At 44.2% G+C, this 25,971-nt stretch overlaps 1 protein-coding gene across 3 annotated transcripts in view; it reads right to left on the bottom strand.

Moving 5' to 3' along the window:
• The window catches only part of LOC141140678 (uncharacterized), a 161,013-nt gene that overhangs the window by 73,450 nt on the left and 61,592 nt on the right, over positions 1-25,971 (bottom strand). For all 3 annotated transcript variants that reach the window (XM_073628091.1, XM_073628090.1, XM_073628089.1), the window contains one exon: positions 7,215-7,313. In XM_073628091.1, the coding sequence (XP_073484192.1) occupies positions 7,215-7,313 (99 nt within the window). The remainder of the gene's footprint in view (positions 1-7,214; positions 7,314-25,971) is intronic.

Raw genomic sequence — 25,971 nt, forward strand, 5'->3', positions numbered from 1 at the left:
ATCTCCTGTACTATGTCTGCAGTCTCTGATCATCTCCTGTACCATGTCTACAGTCTCTGATCATCTCCTGTACCATGTCTGCAGTCTCTGATCATCTCCTGTACCATGTTTACAGTCTCTGACCATCTATTCTATCTTGTCTGTAGTCTCTGACCATCTCCTGTATTATGTCTGCAGTCTCTGACCATCTCTTGTATCATGTCTGCAGTCTCTGACCATCTCCTGTACTATGTCTGCAGTCTCTGACTGTCTCTTGTATCATGTCTACAGTCTCTGACCATCTCCTGTACTATGTCTGCAGTCTCTGATCATCTCCTGCACCATGTCTGCAGTCTCTGACCACCTCCTGTACTATGTCTGCAGTCTCTGACTGTCTCTTGTATCATGTCTACAGTCTCTGATCATCTCCTGTACTATGTCTGCAGTCTCTGACTGTCTCTTGTATCATGTCTACAGTCTCTGACCATCTCCTGTACTATGTCTGCAGTCTCTGATCATCTCCTGTACCATGTCTGCAGTCTCTGATCATCTCCTGTACCATGTCTGCAGTCTCTGATCATCTCCTGTACCATGTCTACAGTCTCTGATCATCTCCTGTACCATGTCTGCAGTCTCTGATCATCTCCTGTACTATGTCTGGAGCTCTGATAATCTCCTGTATTATGTCTGCAGTCTCTGATCATCTCCTGTATTATGTCTGCAGTCTCTGACCATCTCCTGTACTATGTCTGCAGTCTCTGACTGTCTCTTGTATCATGTCTGCAGTCTCTGATCATCTCCTGTATTATGTCTGCAGTCTCTGATCATCTCCTGTATTATGTCTGCAGTCTCTGATAATCTCCTGTATTATGTCTGCAGTCTCTGACCATCTCCTGTACTATGTCTGCAGTCTCTGACTGTCTTTTGTATCATGTCTACAGTCTCTGACTGTCTCTTGTATCATGTCTGCAGTCTCTGACCATCTCTTGTATCATGTCTGCAATCTCTGACCAGCTTCTGTACCATGTCTGCAGTCTCTGACTGTCTCTTGTATCATGTCTACAGTCTCTGACTGTCTCCTGTACTATGTCTGCAGTCTCTGACCATCTCCTGTACTATGTCTGCAGTCTCTGACCATCTCCTGTACTATGTCTGCAGTCTCTGACCATCCCTTGTATCATGTCTGCAGTCTCTGATCATCTCCTGTACCATGTCTGCAGTCTCTGACCATCTCCTGTACCATGTCTGCAGTCTCTGATCATCTCCTGTACCATGTCTGCAGTCTCTGACTGTCTCTTGTATCATGTCTACAGTCTCTGACCATCTCCTGTACTATGTATGCAGTCTCTGACCATCTCCTGTACTATGTCTGCAGTCTCTGATCATCTCCTGTACCATGTCTACAGTCTCTGATCATCTCCTGTATCATGTCTGCAGTCTCTGATCATCTCCTGTACCATGTCTGCAGTCTCTGATCATCTCCTGTATTATGTCTGCAGTTTCTGATCATCTCCTGTACCATGTCTGCAGTCTCTGATCATCTCCTGTACCATGTCTGCAGTCTCTGATCATCTCCTGTACTATTTCTGCAGTCTCTGATCATCTCCTGTACCATGTCTGCAGTCTCTGATCATCTCCTGTACTATGTCTGCAGTCTCTGATCATCTCCTGTACTATGTCTGCAGTCTCTGATCATCTCCTGTATTATGTCTGCAGTCTCTGATCATCTCCTGTACTATGTCTGCAGTCTCTGACCATCTCTTGTATCATGTCTGCAGTCTTTGACCGTATCCTGTATTATGTCTTGGGACTCTTTCTAACAGAAGCCCTCTCTGTGTGCATCAGAGAGACTCCCCTCCAGGTCTCATTAGTGTTCTCTCTTCCTGTATTTTCTTTATTGTTAAGAGATCATGGGAGGATTTCAAGGTAACGAAGACTTCTTAGAGGAGCAGCTCTGTATTTGAGTCGTTGCCATAGAATCGTTTGTAAAGGGGAGGAGTTGGTAAGATGACCACGCCCATGTGGGGGCGCCAGAAATATTTCTGCACCCAGGCGCCGGTGACCCTAGGATCGGCCCTGCTTACACATGTAAGGGTTTGTACTGCTCTGCCATTTTAGCACCTCAAGAAATGAGATAGGCAGTCATAAACTAAAAGCTGCATAAATTCCAGAAAATGTACCCTAGTTTGTAGGCGCTATAACTTAAACTTAAATATATGCTTATTTACTTTTTTTTTTACCAAAGACATGTGGCTGAATACATTTTGGCCAAAATGTATGACTAAAATTAAGTTTATTGGATTTTTTTTTTAAACAAAAGTAGAAAATATCAAAATATCAAAATTTTCGGTCTTTTTCCGTTTATATCACAAAAAATAAAAATCTCAGAGGCAATCAAATACCATCAAAAGAAAGCTCTATTTGTGGGAAAAAAAGGACGCAAATTTCTTAGGGTACAGCATTGCATGACCATGCAATTACCAGTTAAAGCAGCGCAGTGCCAAAATTGTAAAAAGTGCTCTGGTCATTGAGCAGCCAACTCTTCCGGGGCTGAAGTGGTTAACCTCCCTGGCGGTTTTCCCGAGTATGGCTCGGGGTTAAATTTCAGCACCATTAGTGGTAACCCTGAGCCACACTCAGGATTACATCTCAGGATCCTGGTGCAGGTTACTTACGGGAAATTAAAAAAAGTGAAAATTCATAACACATACAGTACACTGTAATCTTACAGATTACATTACTGTATGAAATCATTTCACATCCCTTTTGTCCCTAGTGCTTTGTCCAATGCCCTGCGTGCAGTTTTATATCATATATACTGTTCTTTCTGCCTGGAAACTGGAGATTGTCCATAGAAACTAAAAAGTGTCCCTCAAAAGTGTTCTTCAAAAGTGCTTTTAGACCAGCAAGAAAACAGCGATAGTAAATTAGAACACTTGCAGAATTGAGCAATAGTGAATCATTGGAAAATGTATTTTATTATTATTATATTATTATTTTTTATAATTATTTATATTTATTTATTATATTATAATTTATGATTTTGTGTTTCAAACTTCATCATTCCCGGGAGGTCCACTAGACTCTTGGTGGACAGATTTAAGTGTGTTATTGCTAAGAATTACAGGCCTACAATATAAAATGCCAAATTTCTATGCAAAATAATTGTACGGCTGTGAGACGAAAAAATCTGAAATAATCATACCGCCAGGGAGGTTAAATGGACACTAAAGGTTTTTTTTTAAAAATAACAAACATGTCATACTTACCTCCTCTGTGCAAGGGTTTTGCACAGAGTGGCCCCGATTCTCCTCTTCTGGGGTCCCTTAGTGGTGCTTCTGGCTCCTCTCCGCAATCAAGTGCCCCCCCCCGGGGAATCGCTTCCCTAGGGACACCCGTGGGGGCGTGCTTCCGAGTCCTGCTGCTGCGTCCATTGACACAGACAGCAGGACTCGGCCCCGCCCCCGGCTCCCGCGTCATTGGATTTGATTGACAGCAGTGGGAGCCAATGGCTGCACTGCTATCAATCTATCCAATCAGGATCTGAGACACCGGCGAGAGCAGGTGTGCTTGTTCCCGGTGCTGGAAAGACAGGGTTCAGGTAAGTAAAACGGGGGTACTGGGAGGCTGCTACACTAAAGGAGGTTTTTCACCTTAATGCATAGAATGCATTAAGGGGAAAAACACCAAGGGTTTACAACCCCTTGTCCAATGTCCTCAGGCCTCATGTGTTGATTGTGCAAAGTGGGGCCCAGGCCCCAGGCTGCTATCTCCTCAGTGCCCATCAAATGCAGCTTTACCAGTGCCCATCAAATGCAGCCTTACCAGTGCCCATCAATGCAGCCTCACCAGTGCCCAGCAATGCAGCCTCACCAGTGCCCAGCAATGCAGCCTGATCAGTGTCCCCAGCACTGCAGCTTTACCAGTGTCCCCAGCAATGCAGCCTGATCAGTGTCCCATCAATGCAGCCTGATCAGTGTCCTCAGCAATGCAGCCTGATCAGCGGACATGGTACAAGAGATGGTCAGAGACTGCAGACATACTACAGGAGATGGTCAGAGACTGCAGACATACTACAGGAGTTGGTCAGAGACTGCGGACATGATACATGAGATGGTCAGAGACTGCAGACATGATACAAGAGATCAATGCATCAATGCAGCCTCACCAGTGCCCATGAAATGCAGCTTATCAGTGCCCATCAAATACAGCCCCATTATGCCCCATCAAATACAGCCCCATACTGCCCATCAATGCAGCCTACCAGTGCCCACCAAATGCAGCCTTATCAGTGCCCATCAGTGCAGCTTACCAGTGCCCATCAAAGCCGCCTACCAGTGCCCATCAATGCAACCTACCAGTGCCTACCAATACAGCCTACCAGTGCCCACCAATGCAGCAAACCAGTGCCCATCAATGCCACCTAGCAGTGCCCATGAATGCAACCTTCCAGTGCCCATCAGTGCCACCTACCAGTGCCCATCAATGCAGCTTACCAGTGCCCATCAATGCAGCCCACCAGTGCAGCCTACCAGTGCCTATCAATGCTGCTTACAGGTGCCCATCAGTGCCGCTTACCAGTGCCCATCAAGTGAAGCTTATCATTGCCCATCAAATGCAGCCTCATCAGTGCCCATCAGTGCAGCCTACCAGTGCCCATCAATGCTGCCTACCAGTACCCATCAATGCAACCTATCAGTGCTCACCAATGCCACCTATCAGTGCCCATCAATGACACCTACTAGTGCCCACCAATACAGCCTACCAGTCCCCACCAATGCAGCCTACCTGTTCCAACCAATGCTGCCTAATTGTGCCCACCAATGCAGCCTACCAGTGCCCACCAATGCAGCCTACCTGTGCTCACCAATGCAGCCTACCAGTGCCCGCCAATGCAGCCTACCTGTGCCCGCCAATGCAGCCTATCAGTGCCCACCAATGCAGCCTATCAGTGCCCACCAATGCAGCCTACCAGTGCCCACTAATGCAGCCTATCAGAGCCCCCCAATGCAGCCTACCTGTGCCCACCAATACAGCCTATCATCAGTGTCCACCAATGCAGCCTACCAGTACCCACCAATGCAGCCTACCTGTGCCCACCAATGCAGCCTACCTGTGCCCACATGGATCACACACAGCAGAGATCTCCTGCAGTGTCACAGAGATTTGTTCTGAATTGCCCGGGACTCCTGCTGTAATAAAGTACCACCTATTAGACCAGCAGGTCCTATGATAGATGTGTAGCCAAGTCTCCGGCCTTGTCCAGTCTAATGAGGACCTCCAAGGCCAAAGATAGCTGACATCCTTCAATATGTAGTGGGTTGTGAGGCATAGTGGGTGCAAAGATGGTGAAAGTCATTGGGCACCAGACGCTTCTTGGATGTAAAAGAGGTTTTATTTCTTTTGACAGTCCTTTCTGTATTTTTGAGGGAAAGAGGGTTAGGACCAGGACACCTTTAAGTAGTTATAGATTCAATTGGCAGACTCCTGTTTTGGACCAAACCAGAACCGTTCGGTACTTTTGTTTCTGTCCCCCTGGCCAAATTAACCTTCAATGTAAAAGTGTGCACACTTGAACTAAATTACTTTATTACTTCCTGGACTCTCGCTAATATACCGTGACCCGGATATTTTGTTATCAAATCAAATATCAAATAAGACAAGCGTGTGCGGACCACAAGATATACATATTTATTACTGTGACAAAGTATAAGTTTTAGCTGGGTTATATCTATATAAGGGGAATAGCAAACTATCATAGCTAAATAGGGTGTCTTGTCTGCAGTATCTCTGGAGGCGCAATCTTCTTTAACCTGTTCTTAACTCTTGCAGTTCTGTTCCACATGAAGGGATAGGGCAAGTTGTCAGACATCTAATTGAATAAGACTTCAATAGGAAGACAGCCGTGCAGGGAAAGGCCCCAGCAAGGTGCCATTTCTGCACATGCAGGAATGCTGTCTCCTATGGCAACAGTCCTTTAACAGTTCCTAACTCAAACGTAACAGTTCTTTCAGCTCCACTAGAACTGCCTCTTGTAGTTCAACACTGAGCTCCCGGTCTCTCACTAGAACCACTGATTCACTGACTCAGAATCCCTTGAGCTCCTCCAAGGTTTGCGGTGGTATCTCCCTCAAGCGCCACCCATGCTTCCCTGCTGGGTCCCTAGCTTGGCACTCCAGATACTTCTCAAGCTTCACCCCTGCTAACCGGCGAGGTCCTTGGCTTGACTCAAAAGGCTGCCCTGCAAGCGTCTCCTCCGCGGTTTGTGTCCTTGACTTGATCCTGAAGTTTCCTGATTCTCCACCGTGCCCATTCGGTGAGAATATGGTTCCAGTACTTTCTTCAGTTACTCAATGTGGTCCCTAGTAAAGGTGGTGGGTCCCTTTGTGGCAGGTGGCACAGAACAGCGATCACCTGACCTCACCCGAATATATAGGTTCTCCCAGCAGGCCAAGGGATTCAAGAAAACCCCTGCCCATTGACTGAGATACCCCATATACCCATAACCTGACCTTGAGTTGCCCTTCTCGTATCTCGTACCACCAAGTTCTAGTGGTAGAAGAGAAAAGTGCATCAAGGCCAAACTTAGGGAGTAATCAATAAATCTCTATCAACCGACCAAGATGACTACTCTAGGCAAATAAATTTGTGAGGAGCTCCCTAACTAAACCCCATGGTGCTACAGATGTCAGACTGATCCAATGGCAGGAAATTGGATCAGTGTGACATCTATCATAGGAGCCGCTGGTCTAGGAGGCAGGACTTTAATACAGCACTGCCGAACAATTCAGAGCAAAGCTCCGTGACAGGAGAGGAGAAGGGAGGGAGAAGAGGACCCTGAGGCACGTTTTCGGCACCCGGGATTGGCCCCGCTGCAGCCGCAGCTCAAAGCGGCCCCAGGGCAGGTGGCCTAGCAGGAAATTTCCAGTATCCCGGTAGGCCAGTCCGGCCCTGCTCGCAGTCCTGCAGGAAGCAGCTGCTAACGGGAACGATGTTTCTGCTGTGGAAAAAGTGCAGGAGCATTGTTCCCACGCGTTCCCGCAGGACTCGAGCCCTGCATATAACATGTACACCAGGAAGAAAGTTTTGAGCATCCCCTGCCTTTATCATGTTCACATGACTGGAAATTTTTTTCTTGATATTCAGTATTTTGGAGTGCAGTGTCTATCTTTGGGACTTTATACTACAAATGTGTGACTTTATAATATGTGTGTGTGTATCTCAGAGATGTTCACCTTTCCACAGCAGTGTCTTGATGTTCCTCGGGCTCTGTCACCATTCCTTTTGCTTGAGTCTCGGGAGTAATCTTCTCTGAGATGATCTTGGGCGCATCACTATAAACATGAAACAATGTAGAGATTTAAAGTGTCATTCTACCCACAAGAGATAGCTTCCATTCTGAATGACTGAGGATTGATCCCACAATGGGTACATACTGGGAGATCTTCTTGACCTTTGGTGATGGTGTAAGTCTGCTAAAAGGGCAGTACATTTCTGTGTGTGTTGGGAAAGCATACATTTCTGAAAAGCAGTAGTGTGAACATAGCTTTAATGTCAAATATATACATAAGACATAAAAATAAATATTTTTGTTTATTGCTTATGTAATATTTGTTAAAGGTTATAATGCATTGTATAATAAAGGGTACACTGTGTGGCTATATACAGTACTGTGCAAAAGTTTTAGGCAGGTGTCAAGAAATCCTGTAAAGTATGAAAGCTTTCAAAATATATATATACTGCAGGGCTCAAAATTTCAAGTCCTGAGCCACTAGCCAGGCCTTAAGAATTACTCTTCACCAGTTGTCCTGTACCCTGCCCCGCCCCCATGTCCGCCCCTAAACACGCCCTTGTAAATTATCTCAAGAAATGACACTGATAAATGTTTTATGCAGAATTAAGTTTCAAAAATAATTATTAACAACAACTTTAAAAATATTAACATAAAGCATATCAGTAGCCATTAGTTCAGCCTCATCAGTGCCCATCAGTGCAGCCTTATCAGTGCCCATAAGTACAGTCCTATCAGTGCCCAACAGTGCAGCCTGTCAGTGCCCATCAGTGCAGCAAAACAGTGCTGACTTATCAGTGCAGCCTCATAAGTCCCTATCATTGCAGTTTATCAGTAACCATCATTGCCACCTCATCAGTGCAGCCTCATCAGTACCCATTAGTGCAGCCTATTAGTGCCCATCAGTGCAGCCTATTAATGCCCATCAGTGCTCCCTTATTAGTGCCCATCAGTGCAGCCTATCAGTGGCCATCAGTGCAGCAGGGAGGAATCAGGAGAATCTAGCAGTTAAATCACACAGAGTGGGGATCTCCCGCTGAGACACAGCTTGTATATGAAGAGCTGGCCACTGTCATACAAAGTCCTGCCTCCTGGACTGGCATCGGACCCGTGTGCTGTCTATCATAGTAGCCGGTCCAGGAGGTGGGACTTTGTTGACAGTGGCTGGCTATTCATGTACAAGCTGTGTTTCAGCAGGAGATCCCCACTCTGTGATGTGATCCAGCCGCCAGATCCTCCTAACAGTTTCCTGGCTGATTGCTTCTGGCAGAAGTGGTGCAGGCTTTTTTACAGGACATCAGAGAGGCCCAGGGGGAAGGGAGCCCCCCTTCGGGCCGATCTGATGGCCGTACTGCTTCTGCCAGAAGTGATCAGCCAGGAAAATGTCAGCCCAGTCCGCCCCTGCTCCACACTTTCCCTCCACTAATTTCCACTCCAAATGCGAGCAGGCGAGTGGAAATTTTGATGGCTGTATACTGTATATATATATGTATATATATATATATATATATATATATATATATATATATATATACATATATACATATATAGATATATATAATTTTTTTTTTTTTTAATTGTTTGTTTTTAGCAATTAGTTTGAAAAGTGAGTGAACAGAAGACAAATCTAAATCACATCAATCTTTGGTGTGACTACCCTTTGGCTTCAAACCAGCATCAATTCTTACACGTGCATACTTTGTACAGTTGCACAAAGTCAGGCATTTTGTAGGATTAGAGTCAGGTTTATGATTAACCTGTTATATCAAGCAGATGCTAATAATCATCAATTTCATATGTAGGTTAAAACAAGAAATCATTAACTGAAACAGAAACAGCCATGTAGGAGGCTTAAAACTGAGGAACAGCTAAACTCTGCTACTAAGGTGAGGTTGTAGAAGATACCTTCATGTCACATGTCATACATCATGGCAAGACTGAGCACAACAATAAGACACAAAATACTTATACTGTCTGAGCAAGGTCTCTCCCAGGCAAAGATTTCAAAACAGACTGGGGTTTCAAGATCTGCTGTTCAAGATCTTTTGAAGAAGCACAAAGAAACATTGTAAAAAACAGGTACCCATTCCCACTTTCGGGTAAGATCGCCGCACAACAATGCAGCAATTTCCAGCCCCTCTTTTCTCCTGCTGCCTTCTGGGAGACACATGGGTCCGAGAAGACAGTGGGACCATTCAGAAAGTGCAGTAGGAAACAGGCTGTGAAGCCTGCGCAATAGAAAACAGCCACAAGGCTTCACTTCCTGTTTCCCTTAGTAAGGATGCCAGCGCCTGCACCCAAAACCGATATATAAATCGGCTAGGGGTGCCAACATCGCAGGATACCTGGACAGGTAAGTGTCCTTATATTAAAAGTCAGCAGCTACAGTATTTGTAGCTGCTTACTTTTATTTTTTTTAATACAGGCTGGAACTCCGCTTTAACGCAGCAGATGAAGACAATTCATGCTTACTTCCCTTCGACGTTGGAAAACGTCCAGCAGTACCATCAGCACAGAACTGCTGGAAATAGATGGGACCCAGGTACACCCATCTGGCCGGAAGTGGTCTTCATGGAAGAATTGCAGCCAAAAAACCATACCTCCGACATGGAAACAATGCTAGGTACTCAAGTATGCATGGAAACATAGGTACTGGGGTGCAGAGAAATGGCATCAGGCGCTCTGGACTGGTAAGTCAAAATTTTAAATATTGGGCTGTAGCAAGAGGCAGTTTCTTTGCCGAAGGGCTGGAGAGCGATACAAGAACGAGTGTCTTCAGGCAACAGTGAAGCATGGTGGAGGTTCCTTGCAAGTTGGGGGCTCCATTTCTGCAAATGGAGTTGGAGATTTGGTCAGGATCAATGGTGTCCTCAATGCTGAGAAATACAGGCAGATACATATCCATCATACCTTCAGATGTGTCATTGGCCCCAAATGTATTCTGCAGCAGAACAATGACCCTAAACATACAGCCAATATCATTAAGAACTCTCTTAAGCATAAAGAAGAACAAGGAGACCTGGAAGTAATGGCTTGGCCCTCACAGAGCCCTGAGCTCAACATCATTAAGTGTGTCTGGGTTTACGTGAATAGACAGAAGGATCTGAGGCAGCCTACATCCACAAAAGATCTGTGGTTCTTCAAGATATTTGGAACAACCTACTTGCCGGACTGCTTCCAAAACTATATGCAAGTGTTCCTAGAAGAATTTATGCTGTTTTGAAGACAAAGGGTGGTCACACCAAATATTGATTTGATTTGGATTTTCTTCTGTTTATTTACTTTCCATTTTGTTATTTGATAAAAATAAACTATTAACATTTCTATTTCTAAAAACATTCTTAATTTACAGCATTTTTATATATATAAAATGTACACCACGGACACAGTTTTGAGTATCCTCAACTTTCATCATGTTCACATGACTGGAAAATAAATTTTGATATTAAGCATTTTGGAGTGCAACTGCTTTATACTACAAAGCAGAGGGAAACCTGTTGGTGGAGGAGGGGGGGGGGGATTCCAGGTGATCTTGCAACATATAATTTTCCCTTTTTTTTCTCTCTTCTTTTCTGACACTTTTTTAACAGCACTTTTTTTCCTCTTCAGTCTGATAATTGAGGGGAGTAGTTAATTGTTCACAGGTGTATATAACTTTCTGCACAGCCCACATTTGATGCTGGCTTACATGTGGGATTTGTAAACAAAGTTGGATTTTGACTAATGTGGCGAGTTAAAAACCAGGAGTTAAAAACAGGAGTTAAAATGGGCGTCTTCTAACCTGTAAGTAACATCTTAAATTTCCTGCAAGAAATAATATTTTAACTGGGATAATGAGGTTGAGGTTTTGCTCAGTGTACAGTGTGTCTCATGTATATAATAATGGAGCAATAGCCCCAGGATGAATACTGCTGTGGCCAATGTGAGCAGGTTGTCATTCTGGAAGTTCACATTAGAGACCTGGAAGAGCGAACTGCAACACTGAGTAGAACAAACAACCTCAAAAGGAATGCTTTGCTTGCTGAGAAGGTGGTTAATGCGGGTGATGTGAAAGGTGGTGGGGTAAGTCAGGATGTTCAGGTAGGAAGATGGGTTAATGTAGCTAAGAGGAGTGGTAGGGTCTCAAAAAAAGGGAAGTCTGATCCACTGTTTGAGCACCAAAACAAATTTTTCCAGTTGGATGAAGATGTGAAGGTGGCAAACTCAGAGGTGGCAGTCCTGGATGGCACTGCTACCCCTAACAGCGAGAGAGCAGCCCATCTAGTAGGGGCGGTGAAGGTAATGCAGTAAGGCCTAGACAGTTGGTAGTAGTAGTAGGGGATTCTATAATCAGAAGGGCTGATAGAATAATTTGTCTCCGCCTCAACTGAATGGTTTCTGGTTTCCCTGGTGCCAGGGTTCGGCATGTAGTGGACCGGGTTGATAAATCCCTGGGAGGGGCTTAGAATGAACAGCTGTATTGGTCTATGTTAGAACCAATGACATAATGCATTGAGAATCAATTTAAAGAACTAGACTGCAAGCTGAAGGAAAGGACCTCCAAGGTTATATTCTCTGGAATGTTGCATGTGACATGCACAACACAGGTAAGAAAACCTAATGCATGGCTAAAGACCTGGTGTAAGAGGAAAGGATTTGGGTTTCTAAAACACTGGGCTGACTTTTTTTGGGGTACAACCTATATGCTATAGACAGGGCTGCTGATAAGGCAGTACAGTCAGCTCTGATGTACTGGGCCCTGGCTTCATTAGTTTGTAACACCCTCTACCTTAGGTAGATGCTAGAGTAGAAGAGCTGGAGGTGGAGTATGAGGCTGTCAAGGCCTTTGAGGAAGCTCCCCAGTCTGGGGGGGGGGCTGCCTTGGGTCAGGGGCTCGGAGCTATGCAGGAACCCCACACAACCTAAGGGGTGTCCTGAACAGGAGCAGGAGAGGACAGCGGGGGAATACTGCTGGGCAAGTCTCCAGGAGAGATCCACCAGGTGTTGGTGAGTGACACAGCCAGGAATGCTGGGGAGGCATGCCAGAGCATATTGGGATGATGCAATCTGAGATGGACTGTGTTTACTATCCTTCAGTTTGTGAAAGTGCAGGAAGCGTCACAGCGCTTCCTATTCATTCATCTGTGCAGCTGAGGCTGTAGAGAAAGTGTCTGATAAATCTATGTCCTCAGTCACCTTTGGGTGGGGGGGGGGGCTGTCAGGTAGCCTGTAAAGGGCCCTGTGATTTCTAACAGCAGCCCTGGCTATAGATGGTTTGAACCTACAGTTCATCCGGAAAGTATTCACAGTGCTTCCCTTTTTCCACATTTTGTTATGGTACAGCCTTATTCCAAAATGGATTGCATTCATTATTTGCCTCAAAATTCTACAAACAATACCCCATAATGACAATGTGAAAGAAATTTGTTTGAAATCTTTTTAAATTTATGAAAAATAAAAAACGAAAAAAATTCCATGTACATAAGTATTCACAGCCTTTGCTCGATACTTTGTTGAAGCACCTTTGGCATCAATTACAGCCTTAAGACTTTTTGAGTAAGATGCTACAAACCTGGCACTCATATTTTAGGGCAGTTTCACCCACTCTTCTTTGCGGGACCTCTCAAGCTCCACCAGGTTGGATGGGGAGCGTCGGTGCACAGCCATTTTCAGATCTCTCCAGAGATGTTCAATCGGGTTCAAGTCTAGGCTCTGGCTGGGCCACTCAAGAACGCTCACAGAGTTGTCCCGTAGCCACTCTTTTGTTATCTTGGCTGTGTGCTTAGGGTCGCTGTCCTGTTGGAAAATGAACCTTTGCCCCAGTATGAGGTCCAGAGCGCTCTGGAGCATATTTTCATCAAGGATGTCTCTGTACAATGCTGCATTCATATTTCCCTCAATCCTGACTAGTCTCCCATTTCCTGCTACTGAAAAACATCTCCACAGCATGATGCTGCCACCACCATGCTTCATTGTAGGGATGGTATTGGTCAGGTGATGAGCGGTGCCTGGTTTCCTCCAGACATGATGCTTGCTATTTAGGCCAAAGATTTCAACCTTTGTTTCATCAGACCAGAGAATTTTGTTTCTCATGGTCTGAGAGTCCTTCAGGTGTCTTTTGGCAAACCCCAGGTGGGCTGTTGTGTGCCTCTCACTGAGGAGTGGCTTCTGTCTGGCCACTCTACCATAGAGGCCTGATTGGTGGAGTGCTGCAGAGATGGTTGTTTTTTCTGGAAGTTTCACTTCTCTCCACAGAGAAATGCTGGAGCTCTTTCAGAATAACCATCAGGTTCTTGATCACCTCTTTCACTAAGGCCCTTCTCCCTCGATCGCTCCGTTTGGCCAGACAACCCGCTTTGGGAAGAGTCCTGGTGGTACCAAACTTCTTTCATTTAAGGATGATGGGGATCACTGTGCTCATTGGGAACTTCAATCCTGCAGAAATTTTTCTGTACCCTTCCCCAGATCTGTGCCTCAATACAATCCTCAAGCAAACTTCTTTTACGTTGTTATTATGGGGTATCGTTTGTAGAATTTTTAGGAAAATAATGCATTGAATCCATTTTGGAATAAAGCTGTAACATACCAAAATGTGAAAATAGCGAAGCGCTGTGAATACTTTCCGGATGCACTGTATATACTAGGAGGAAAACAGCTGAGGGAGTCAATGGTGGAGAAGGATCTTGGTGTTTTGGTAGATCATAGACTTTATAATAGCATGCAATGCCAAGCTGCAGTTTCCAAAGCGTCTGGAGGATGGGATCGGATGAAAATGGACAGGCACAGTGAGTGGAGATGAACCTGTCATCTGCCTGCACAGCGGGGATCAATGGTTCAAACCCCCGTTGAGCAAGCGGAATCCGTATAAGGACAAGCCTGTGTGAAAGGATCCTTACAGGGGATATGATCACCATGTATAAATACATAAGTGGTTCATATGGTGAACTTGGTGTAGAGTTATTAATTTTCAGGTCATTACAGGAGGACAAGGGGGCACTCTTTACATCTGGAAGAAAAGAGATTTAACCTTCACATACGGAAAGGCTTCTTCACAGTACATGCTGTAAACGGGTAGAGCTGTGAAAATGTGGAATGGACTCTCTCAAGAACTATTTCTGACTAGCTTAGTAGATTGTTCTAAAAAAGAGCCGGCTGCATTCCTAAATGCACACAATATAATTGTATACTCATTTTTTTTTTTATTATAAACTCTTTATCACAAAAGTTCCACTTACAGGTTATTTGACAAGATTTACATTATTTTTTCATCCTTCCAAAATATTAACATGTATATCTATTTTCATACCCATTCATTCTTACAACTCATTCCTTCCCTCTCATCCATCCTTTGGTTACTAATTCCTTCTCCCTCCTATTCACTTTATACTATATTTTCAGGTCTTCCTGCATCCGTCGTTAAGTGTGATCTATTCCACTTTGCCCAAATCTTTTCATATTTCTGCACATTTCCTCTTTGCTCATACATTATTCTCTCATGTGGTACAACTTGGTTTACTGCTTTCACCCATTGATTTATTGTAGGTGGATTTTGCTGGATCCATTTTTCCACTATTTGCTTTCATGCCAGAAATAATACTTCTTGCAAAAATATCCTAGTATATCCACACCCTCTTTCTTTAACCACTTCCCGCCCTCCCTATAGCGGATTGACGTCCGGGAAGTGGTTCCGTTATCCTGACTGGGCGTCATATGATGTCCAGCAGGATAACATGCCGCTGCGCACCCCGGGGGCGCACATCACGGCGATCGGTGGAGCGGTGTGTCAGCCTGACACACCGCTATACCGATCTTGGTAAAGAGCCTCCGGCGGAGGCTCTTTACCACGTGATCAGCCGTGTTCAATCACGGCTGATCACGCTGTCAATGGGAAGAGCCGTTGATCAGCTTTTCCTCACTCGCGTCTGACAGACGCGAGTAAAGGAGAGCCGATCGGCGGTTCTCCTGACAGGGGGGGGGTCTGCGCTGATTGTTTATCAGCGCAGCCCCCCCTCAGATCACCACACTGGACCACCAGGGATCGCCACTAGGACCACCAGGGAAGGGGCAACATGTTGATGGCCAGGTATGTACCCCATGGGCATCCACATGTGCCCAATGCGCCCACTCTGTGCCAATCAGTGCCCACAAATGGGCACTGATTGGCACCATTATGTTCCAGCAATGCCCCCAATATGTTTTATGAGTGCCACCTGTCTTTGACCATCGGTGCCACCTGTCATTGCCCATCGGTGCCACCTGTCAGTGCCCATCTGTGCCCATCAGTGTCCATCTGTGCCCACCTATCAGTGCCCATCAGTGCCACACATCAGTGCCACCCATAAGTACCCATCAGTGTCACCCATATGTACCAATCAATGCCACCTACGAGTGCCCATCAGTGCCGCCTATGAGTGCCCATCAGTGCCGCCTATGAGTGCCCATTGGTGCCACCTATGAGTGCCCATCAGTGCCGCATACCAGTGCCACCTATCAGTGCCCATCAGTGCCACCTATCAGTGCCCATCAGTGCTGCCTATCAGTGCCCATCATCAGTGCCCGTCAGTGCCACCTCATCAGTGCCAGAGGTGATCAAATACCACCAAAAGAAAGCTCTATTTGTGGGAACAAAATGATAAAAAATTTGTTTGGGTACAGTGTAGCATGACCACGCAATTGTCATTCAAATTGCGACAGCGCTGAAAGCTGAAAATTGGCCTGGGCGGGAAGGTGTCTAAGTGCCTGGTATTGAAGTGGTTAACTACCCCCAGCACACATAATTCCACAGTGGCCATAATAGATTTATTTATGACTTTTCCTAATTTCTTGACTACCTGTTGCCAGTACCTCCCTATACTTCCACACTGCCACATCAAATGGAGGAAGTCCGCCCCCCCTCCCCACATCTTGTGCAGTTTAGCGCCTGCATCCTCCCCATCCTGTACAGTCTATTCGGTGCCAAGTGAATGAATGAATGAATGAATGATTTGTAAAGCGCAGCAAATGCGAACTGAATCGCCTCAAGGCGCTGAGGTACATTCTCTGTTGTCAGCTTGTTAGAAGAGGAAGGTCTTTAGTTTTTACCTGAAGGCCTGGTGGTTTTCTTCCATGCGGATGTTGGTAGGAAGAGCATTCCATAGTCGGGGTCCTTGGACTGCGAATCTTCGTTCTCCCTTTGCTTTGTAGCGGTATTTGGGAATGATAAGGAGGTTTTGGTTGGCTGATTGAAGACTGCGATTCGGTGTGTAGTGTTTTATTTTCTCCCGGAGATATTGCGGAGCATTTCCTTGTATACATTTGTGGGTGAGGCAGAGGGTCTCGAAAGTGATCCGATTCTTCACGGTTAGCCAGTGTAGGCTCTTTAGGGATGAGGAGATGGATTCCCAGGGTTTTTTCCTGTTAACAGTCTTGCCGCCGTGTTTTGGATGAGTTGTAAGCGCGCAAGCTGATATTGGGGTAGTCCTACGTAGAGCGAATTTGCGTAGTCGAGTCGGGAATTGATGATTGTTCCCACAACTGCCGCTTTGTCCTCTTCTGTGATGAAGGGGATTAGTCTGCGTAGCTGGCGGAGGAGATGGTGGGATCCGCTCACCACTGATCCTATTTGTGCATCCATTGTCATTCCTGAGTCAAAAATGACTCCGAGGCTCTTGGCTTTGGTGCTTGGAGAGATGGTCTGTCCGAGGATGGTGGGTGGTGTCCACGGAGTCTTTGTTGTGGAATTTTTGTTAGCTTGTAGGAGAAGAAGTTCTGTTTTTGAACCGTTGAGTTTGAGGGAGCTACTTGTCATCCAGTCATCTATTAAAGTGAGACATTTCTGTAATTGCTGATGAAGATCTTTTTGTCCGTTGATGCGAAGGTAGAGTTGGGTGTCGTCAGCGTATGAGTGGAAGCCGAGATCGGTTTTCCTGATGATATTGAGAAGTGGGCGGATGTAGATGTTGAATAGTATTGGTGACAAGGGTGAGCCTTGAGGGACTCCACAGGAGACTGCCCGGGTTTCCGAGGTGAATGTTCCTAGTTTCACTGTCTGGGAGCGATTCTCTAAAAAGGATGTAAACCATTTTAGAGCAGAATCTGTAGCTCCTGCAACTTCAGCGAGGCGGACAAGTAAAGTATTGTGGTCCACTGTATCGAATGCTGCGCTGAGGTCTAACAGTACCAGGAGACTCGGTTCTCCGTCGTCTGCTGCTTCAAGGGCATCGTCCCATATCTTCAGAAGTGCTGTTTCTGTGCCATGACCTGGGCGAAAGCCTGATTGCAGAGGGTCCAGGAGTTGGTGTGAATCCAGGTGGTGTTGTAGCTGCTGTACTACTGCTTTCTCTATAATATATAAAGTATGTCTGGTGTATTATATTTAATTGAATTATCCTGTTATTCATTGCTGGGGATACTTTCAAGTGTGAGGAACAGATTTCATCCGTCTTGATCACGCATTCCAGGGATGACGGCCTGCCATCTTTCCCTCACACCCACCGGGTCCCCACTTATTTTACTCTGTAACAGGTGTGAATACAACTTGGATATCAGTCCCTTTGTTCCCTGAGATCTTAAAATACCTATAAGGGGATATTTAGAAATTTTTAATTCCTTTCTTCCAAACTGTACCTGTAGTAAGTGTCTAAACTGTAGATACTTATAAAACTGTTTGCTCTGGAGGTTATATTGTTTACACAAGTTCTCATAAGACACTATTACATTATTATTATACCTCTGACCAATAGTTATTACTTTTTTCTGTTTCCAAAAATGACTGTCTTCAAACATTTCTAGTTTTTCAAACGTTGGTTTATTCCATAGGACCGTTTCTGGTGGGGTATCTTTGAATCCCGTCAGTTTTTTTGCCTCCTTCCAAACTGACCTGGCCAGTTTTAGAAGGGGAATTTTTACTCCGAGCTTTCTTAATTCTGTTGTTTCTAATCCTACCAGTAGATCTCCTACCTGCATTTTATTTAGCAAATATTTCTCCACCCTCGTTTCTTGTTCCTGCATTACCCAGGTTCTTAGATGTTTTAATTGCCCCGCCAGATAGTATAAATATAAATCTGGTATTGCCAACCCTGCTGCAGTATTAAGTCTTTGTAGCGTAGAGAGTTTTAATTTACATCGCCCATATGCCCAGATAAACCTAGTTAGCTGGGAGTTTACTTTTTTAAATATATATTTTGGTATTTTTACCGCCAAATGCACCATCACATATCGACACTTCAGTAGTATAATTGATTTAATCAACTGTATTCTCCCTGCCATTGATAACGGTAGCTTTTCCATATTCCCAATTTATTCTTCACATAATCTACCAAGGGGTCTATATTTGCTTTAAGAGCTTCTTCTGGTTCCAATGTAATATTTATTCCTAAATATTCGAATGTTTCCACTATTTTTAATGAGGTCTGAGGTTTCCTCTCCTTTCCTGGCCCCAATAACATCAATGCGGATTTCTGCCAGTTTATTTTAAGCCCAGATAGTATCCCGTATGCTTCTATTATTTTCATTGCCTCCCCTAATGAAGTATGCACATCTTCCATGTATAGTATGATGTCGTCTGCATATAATCCTATATGTTCAGTCCTTTCCCCCACCCTTATCCCTTTGTATATTTTGGATTGTCTAAATCTATTAGCCAATGCTTCTATTGCTAGTGAGAACAATTGGGGGGACAACGAGCACCCCTGTCTTGTTCCCCTATGCAGTTTTACTGTAGGAGACAATACACCATTTATTAATAAATTAGAGCATGGCTGCTTGTACAGTATTCTCACCCATTTTCTAAATCCTTTCCCAAATCCACTTTTCTTCAACACTGCATGCAGGAACTCCCATTCTATGGAGTCAAATGCCTTGGCCGTATCCAACGATGCCGGGAAGTACTCCCTCAGCTGAACCATAAACTGAGTTCTCCTAATAAAATTGTGGTGGACTTCCCTGGCATAAATCCTGTTTGATCTTCTGATACAATGGATAAAATTACTCCATTAAGCATTTTTGCTAATATCTTTGCCAATATTTTATAATCGATATTTAACAACGATATTGGTCTCAGTATCGTAGCTATAATTTCCACATACCGCTGGTACATTTCCAACGGAATGCCATCTGGTCCCGGCAACTTACCCTTTCCCATAGACTTAATCGCTTCTTTTACCTTCTCTACTCCAATAGCTTTCTCCAATTCCCCTTTTTGTTCTTCTGTTAAGTTCAAAAACTCTAAATCCTCTAGATATTTCTCTATCTCCTCTTTGTACATGTCAGTGTTGATGTATACATTTTATCATACTATCTATAGAAAGTTTCCACAATATCCTCCACTGTATTACCATCTCCCCTTTCTCATTTCATTTCTCTGCTATGGCTAATGTAGATACTTGTTGTTTTATCAAATAATTTACTTAATCTTATTGGCTTGATATCCTTGCTCAAAATTTTTTTGCTTTAACTGGAACCTCTTATGTTTATTTTTGATCATTAATTGATTCTTATATTGACGCGCCGATCCTGCCCATTTTATCTGATTTGTAATTGAGGGGTTCTTAATAAACTCTGCTTCGGCCTGCTTACATAAATCTTCCATTTCCTCTTCTTCCTGTCTATTAGAGCGTTTAATATATGATATTGTGGATCTTGCTATCCCTCTTAAATACGCCTTGAGGGTGTCCCATGTTGTACCCTCCATTATACTGTCACCATGAGCCTCCAAAAACATTACCATTTGCTCCGGTATACGATCATTTGACCCAATCTGGGCTAACCAATAGGGCTGTATTTTATATCCCGGCCGCCTTCCTCTGGGACCTATCTTCAACTCAAAGGTCAGCCCAGAGTGGTCAGACACCCCCTTAAGCATATATGTAACCGAATGCACCATTGGGAGTATTTTCTCATTCCCCAGTGCCAGGTCTATCCTAGACATGCTCCCTCTACCTGGTACATGCCACGAGTAGGCTCTGACCCCTGGGTTTCTGATCCTCCATAGATCAAACCATCCTACCTCCTTCAAAATATTTTCCAGTATTTTAGACCCTTCTCCTCTCTTATGACTTTTTTTCCCAAATGTATCCATCTTTGGGTCCAACCACATATTGAAATCTCCCATACATATAATATGTGCATCTGGGTAGTCTGACATAAATAACATTGCTTCATTCAATACTCCCAATGTGGCTGGAGGGGGATTATATATCCCCATAATGACAACTGGCAGTGAGTGTACCAGGGCAAAGACAAAAACATAGCACCCATCTGTTTCCTTCCTTACCCTGATGCACTCCCACGCCACCGTCCGATACACCAAAAGAGAGACCCCCCTTGAAAAGGTTGTATGACATGAATGATAAGACCATTGTATCCATGTTTTTTTCAAGTAATTGAGTCTCTCCTTAACCATATGTGTTTCTTGAATACAGATTATTTTAGCCTGTATTTTTCTAATTTCTGTAAATACCTGTGCCCTTTTTAATTGCGTGCCCATACCCCTCACATTCCACGACAAAAAAGTGCAATTGCTAGCCATATTTACCCATTCTTAACCATTCTTTCACCAGGCAGCCTGATTTATATTTCTCCTCTTTTTCCTTAGTAACCATACTCTCATTTTCCCTCCATTCATCCATTCATACTTCTTACACATCCTTAATTTTAGGGCATTACTAACATATCGCATCCGCTCTTATATAGGTAATTCAGCTTGTTTCAGCCTGTCTACTCCTCAACCCCCCCCCCCCATCCAAAAAAAAAGAAAAGAAAAGAGGGGTAAAAAATAATAAACCCCACCCCACTAATAGGAGAGGCGGGGAGAGAAAAGAGAAGGAAGAACAAAAAAAAAATGTATATAATAATATTTTTCCCCCCTCCCTTCTCCCTTTCCCACCCTTCTACCCCCCCCCCCAACTGTGTTCCTGTGCTTGAATTAAATTTGTGTATATATATATATATCATCCTCCCCATTTGTGTTCCTATTTCCCATTATACCTTTACTCCCACTCCCTCTTCTATTATTCTCTCTGTTACTCCCACCCCTCCCCCCTGCCTTAATTCTATCCTATATATCGTGTTCCTAACTTACTTAATTAATAACCTCCCTGAATACTTCCCTTGTTTGTCATGTCAACCTCCAATATCTCCCCCTCTTGATTGTGATTCATGTTTCAAAACAAAAGAAAGAAAAAAACCCCCACATTTTACCACTCAAAACACTAATATCAAACATCCCCCTTATCCATTCCCCATCAGGGGCACACACACTCCCCAACTGTGTAGAGAGGGGGTTCAATCTGTTTAATCTGCATTAAACCTCCGGCAGGGGATATAGGGGAAAGCCTACTTCCAAAGAAAAAAAAAAACATATCTCCAATTCACACCCCCCCCCCCCCACTATTAGCCAAACTTTCCATTCCCTATTATTTAGATACAGGTTTAACTGTCCGAATCCACCCTCTAGCATGCTCCGGTGTATTGAAAAACATAGTCTTTCCTTCTTCATCCACTCTCACCTGGGCTGGGTATGCCATGGAATACTCTATTCTTACTTCTCTCAATTTCTTTTTAACCTCATAAAAGGTTGCCCGCTGCTTTTGTAGCTCTAGAGAGAAGTCTGGAAATATTGACAATTTACTATTCTCATAGTAAATCTCTCCCTTTTATCTTGCTTTCCGCAGAATTGTATCTCTGCAATTCAAAAGTCGCGTCAGCAATGGTCTAGGGGGAAACCCAGGCTTTGGTGCTACTGCGGGGACCCTGTGCGCCCGTTCCACCGCGAATGCTGTTGATACCTCCATATCTGGGAATGTATTTCTCAGCCATTTCTCAATAAAGTCCCCCGGGTTAAACCCCTCCACTTTTTCCGGAAGACCTATTATTCTTTTATTATTGCGGCGCATTCGATTCTCAAAATCGTCTGTTTTTTGCTGCCATGTACCAATCTGCTTTTCTACTGTTGTTATCTTTTTGGGTATATGCAATACTGTATCTTCCAGTTGAGATATCCTATTTTCAACTTCGACCATCCTGTCTCTAATACTTTGCATATCTTGCCTGATCAGTCCTATATCCATTTTTATCTCATCCATTTTGCCTGTCAGTTCCGCGCTGCTTGCATTGGATGGCCACCATTAGTTGTCCGATCATCTGCTCCAGTGTCAGCTAAGATGATTTCTCCAGCTTCTCAGACTGGGACTGGGGCGTGCTAGCTTTCTGGGCATCCAGGGCTGATGGTCTGCCGCTCCTTGTCTGCGGAGGGCTCCGCACGCCATCTGATTTATCAGTCCTTGCATACTCCTTAAGGTGGTCTGCTGCCGACTGTTTGCTGCTCATCTCACCGCCGGACTTGTTTGTTTTTCCGGGTAGTGGGTCTCGGTTGTGGATACTATTCAGGATGCTGTCGGAGACTCAGGCTGAACTCAAAGCTTCCGCTGCTCACATCCGGTCGTATCAGCGAAAGTCACGCCCCTATCCTGTGTATACTCATTTTTAGAGGTAATAATGCCAGGGGTAATTAATCCAGAGAATATCTGACTGTCTCCAGGGGAATCCAGAAGGAGTTTTTTCCCACTGGAGCAAATTGGACTATGCGTTATTGTTTTTGTTTTTTTGCCTTTCTCTGGATCAACTGGGTATAGGATAGTATATATGGAGGTTTTCTATTTGTGTATGTTTTCAACTTGACTAACTACAGTGCCTTGCAAAAGTATTCACCCCTTGGCTTTTTACCTATTTTGTTGCATTACAGCCTTTAGTTCAATGTTTTTTTAATCTGAATTATATGTGACGGATCAGAACCCAATAGTCTAAGTTGGTGAAGTAAAATTAGAAAAATATATACATAAAACTATTTAAAAAAAAAAAAAAAACGATAATTGGCATGTGTGTATGTATTCAACCCCTTTGTTATGAAGCCTATAAAAAGCTCTGGTGCAACCAATTACCTTCAGAAGTCACATAATTAGTTAAATGATGTCCATCTGTGTGCAATCTAAGTGTCACATGATCTGTTATTACATATACACATTTTTGAAAGGCCCCAGAGGCTGCAACACCTAAGCAAGAGGCACCACTAACCAAACACTGCCAAGAAGACCAAGGAACTTTCCAAACAAGTAAGGGACAATGTTGTTGAGAAGTACAAGTCAGGGTTAGGTTTTAAAAAAAAATCCAAATCTTTGATAATCCCTAGGAGCACCATCAAATCTATCATAACCAAATGGAAAGAACATGGCACAACAGCAAACCTGCCAAGAGACGTCCGCCCACCAAAACTCAGGGACCGGGCAAGGAGGGCATTAATCAGATGACGCTATGTCTGGCGCAAACATAGCTCGTCTGGGAAGACGAGCTAGGATGGCTGGGCTACGTAAGTACTGATATAAAGAGAGAGAATGGGGAAATGTTTTCCCATTGCTATGATTGTAGGTGTTACTGCTTTAGGGCGATAGAATCCTTTAACAGAATATAATTAAGATATTGCTCTATTTTACTGAAGTAATTTTGTTTCTCCGGTAAAGAAAGTTCAAATATTTAATAATTTCTCTTTCATAACTGACATTTTTTATTGATTTTTCAAGAGAGAAGGTATTTTCAACAAAGGTTACAGGAAAATACATTTTGTAGCAGAATAGGCACTTCTGATAAGTAGTCAACAGACAGTTGGCCAATGGCATAGTTCAATGAAAACGTGTACAACTTACACCCATTGGTTGCATACAGAATCATCGTATTTCTCAGATAGTACATCAATTTCTACCCTGTATAAAGGCGTAAAAACAAATGGGGGAGATGGAAGATATAATGAAAAGGTTAAGAAAAGTAGGAAAGTAGTGAGGGAGAGAGAAGAAGAGAGGACAACCGCCCGTCCCCAGAGCCCAGCGTCACCTGGGGGGACCAGTCAAAGTTGATTGAGAATTACAGAGCATTAGGTTGCAGGATTCTCCAACATGACCCAATTCTCCCATACTCGACTATGTTTATAAAGGGTGTCGTTTAGAGAGGCCGTCAGATACTCCATTCTTTTGACATCTCTGATCCTGGAGTGCAGCTCAGATAGTGAGGGGGGTTCCCTCTTTTTCCACTTTAGGGCCACCAAACACCGCGCTGCAATTAGCACATGTGCCAAAAGTTTTTTGACGTTTTAGAGAAGGAGGTCGGTGGAAGGCCCAAAAGGAAGATCCTCGGATCAAAGAGCACTTCAGTGTCAAAGATGGATTGAAGCAGGGAGTGCACCATTTGCCAATAAGGGATGAGCAGAAGGCAAGTCCAGTAGATATGAAATAGCATCCCCCTATCCTTACCACATCGCCAACATCGGGAATCGGCCGAGGGGTATATGGACTGGAGCAGGTCAGGGGTCTGATACCAATGAAATAGAAACATATATTGATTCTCTTTATAGAGCGTACAAATGAAGCTCTTTGAGGCCTGCGACCATATGAGATGACATGCGTGCAGAGGTATGACTAGACCCAGGGCCCGCTTCCACTTACCCATATAGGCATGTTGTGGTCCGGCTGGCGATAAATCCATGGTCAGGAGCTGATAAGTGCGCAAGATCATACCTTTAGGTGACGAGCCCTCTAGACATAGTTTTTCGAATTCAGTTAGTGGGGAGAATTGAAGATTCATTACTAAAGATTGTGCATAATGACGGATTTGCAAGTAGCTAAAGAAAGCCTGTCTGGGAATATTAAAGGCATCGTGCAGATCTTTGAAAGATCTTAGCGATCTGGTTGTAGGATCTATCAACTGACCGTAGCGGAATAGATCCTTATCCATCCAGAAGTGGGACATCTGTGAGGTCAGGCTGTCTGAAATATTGGGTTTGAATAGGAATGAGGTGACTGGGGAAGAGGTGGTGGTGAGAGAATATGTCGATTTGGCACGTCGCCACAGCATACGCAGAAGGGCCATGGGAATTCGGGTGGACCGGAGCTAGCCATAGTTTCTCAAGTTGTGTCCATCGATTATAGGCGTGGAGAGTGCACCAAGAGGCTATAGGGAGTAACTGGGCGGCTAGATAATACTTAGCCATGTTAGGGAATGCTAGGCTGCCTTGGTAGTGAGGAGCGTATAGGACCGATCTAGTGATCCGATGTCTCTTATAGTTCCAGAAAAAATTTATCAGGTCGCCCTTAAGCCTCTTGAGGTGCGAGGATGGGATGGGGATGGGTAGCGTCTCAAAAAGATATAGAAGTTTAGGTAGAATTGTCATCTTTAAGGTCGCAAGGCGGCCAAAAAGAGACAACTTTAGAGACCTCCATTTAGCCGAAAAGACTCTGATGGAGGTGTATAGTTAGGGGAAGTTAGCTTTATAGAGAGTGGCGTGAGGTGGACCCCAAGGTATTTTAAGGAAGAAGTCTTCCGTGTGTAGTTAAATGTTTGCGAGAGGACCGATAGTTTTTGGTGAGGCATATTAAGGGGGAGGGCTTCTGTTTTTGAATTATTGATTCTATAACCTGAGAGGGCACTATACCTGTCTAGCTCTGCATGTAAATTCGGAAGAGAGACGTAGGGTTGCGTGAGAGTGAGGAGGACATCGTCCGCAAATAGGGAAATCTTAAAGTCTCTAATACGGACTGGAATACCGTGAATGTTTGGGTTATTTCTGATATTGGCTGCTAGGGGTTCAATACATAGGGCATATAAAAGAGGGGAAAGTGGGCAGCCTTGTCGGGTCCCGTTGGATATCTGGAAGGTAGAGGAAGAGGCAAATTGGGTACGGACCAGGGCGGAGAGGGACG

Source organism: Aquarana catesbeiana, linkage group LG04 (assembly GCF_042186555.1).
Source record: "Aquarana catesbeiana isolate 2022-GZ linkage group LG04, ASM4218655v1, whole genome shotgun sequence".
In the NCBI taxonomy this organism is placed as follows: Eukaryota; Metazoa; Chordata; class Amphibia; order Anura; family Ranidae; genus Aquarana; species Aquarana catesbeiana.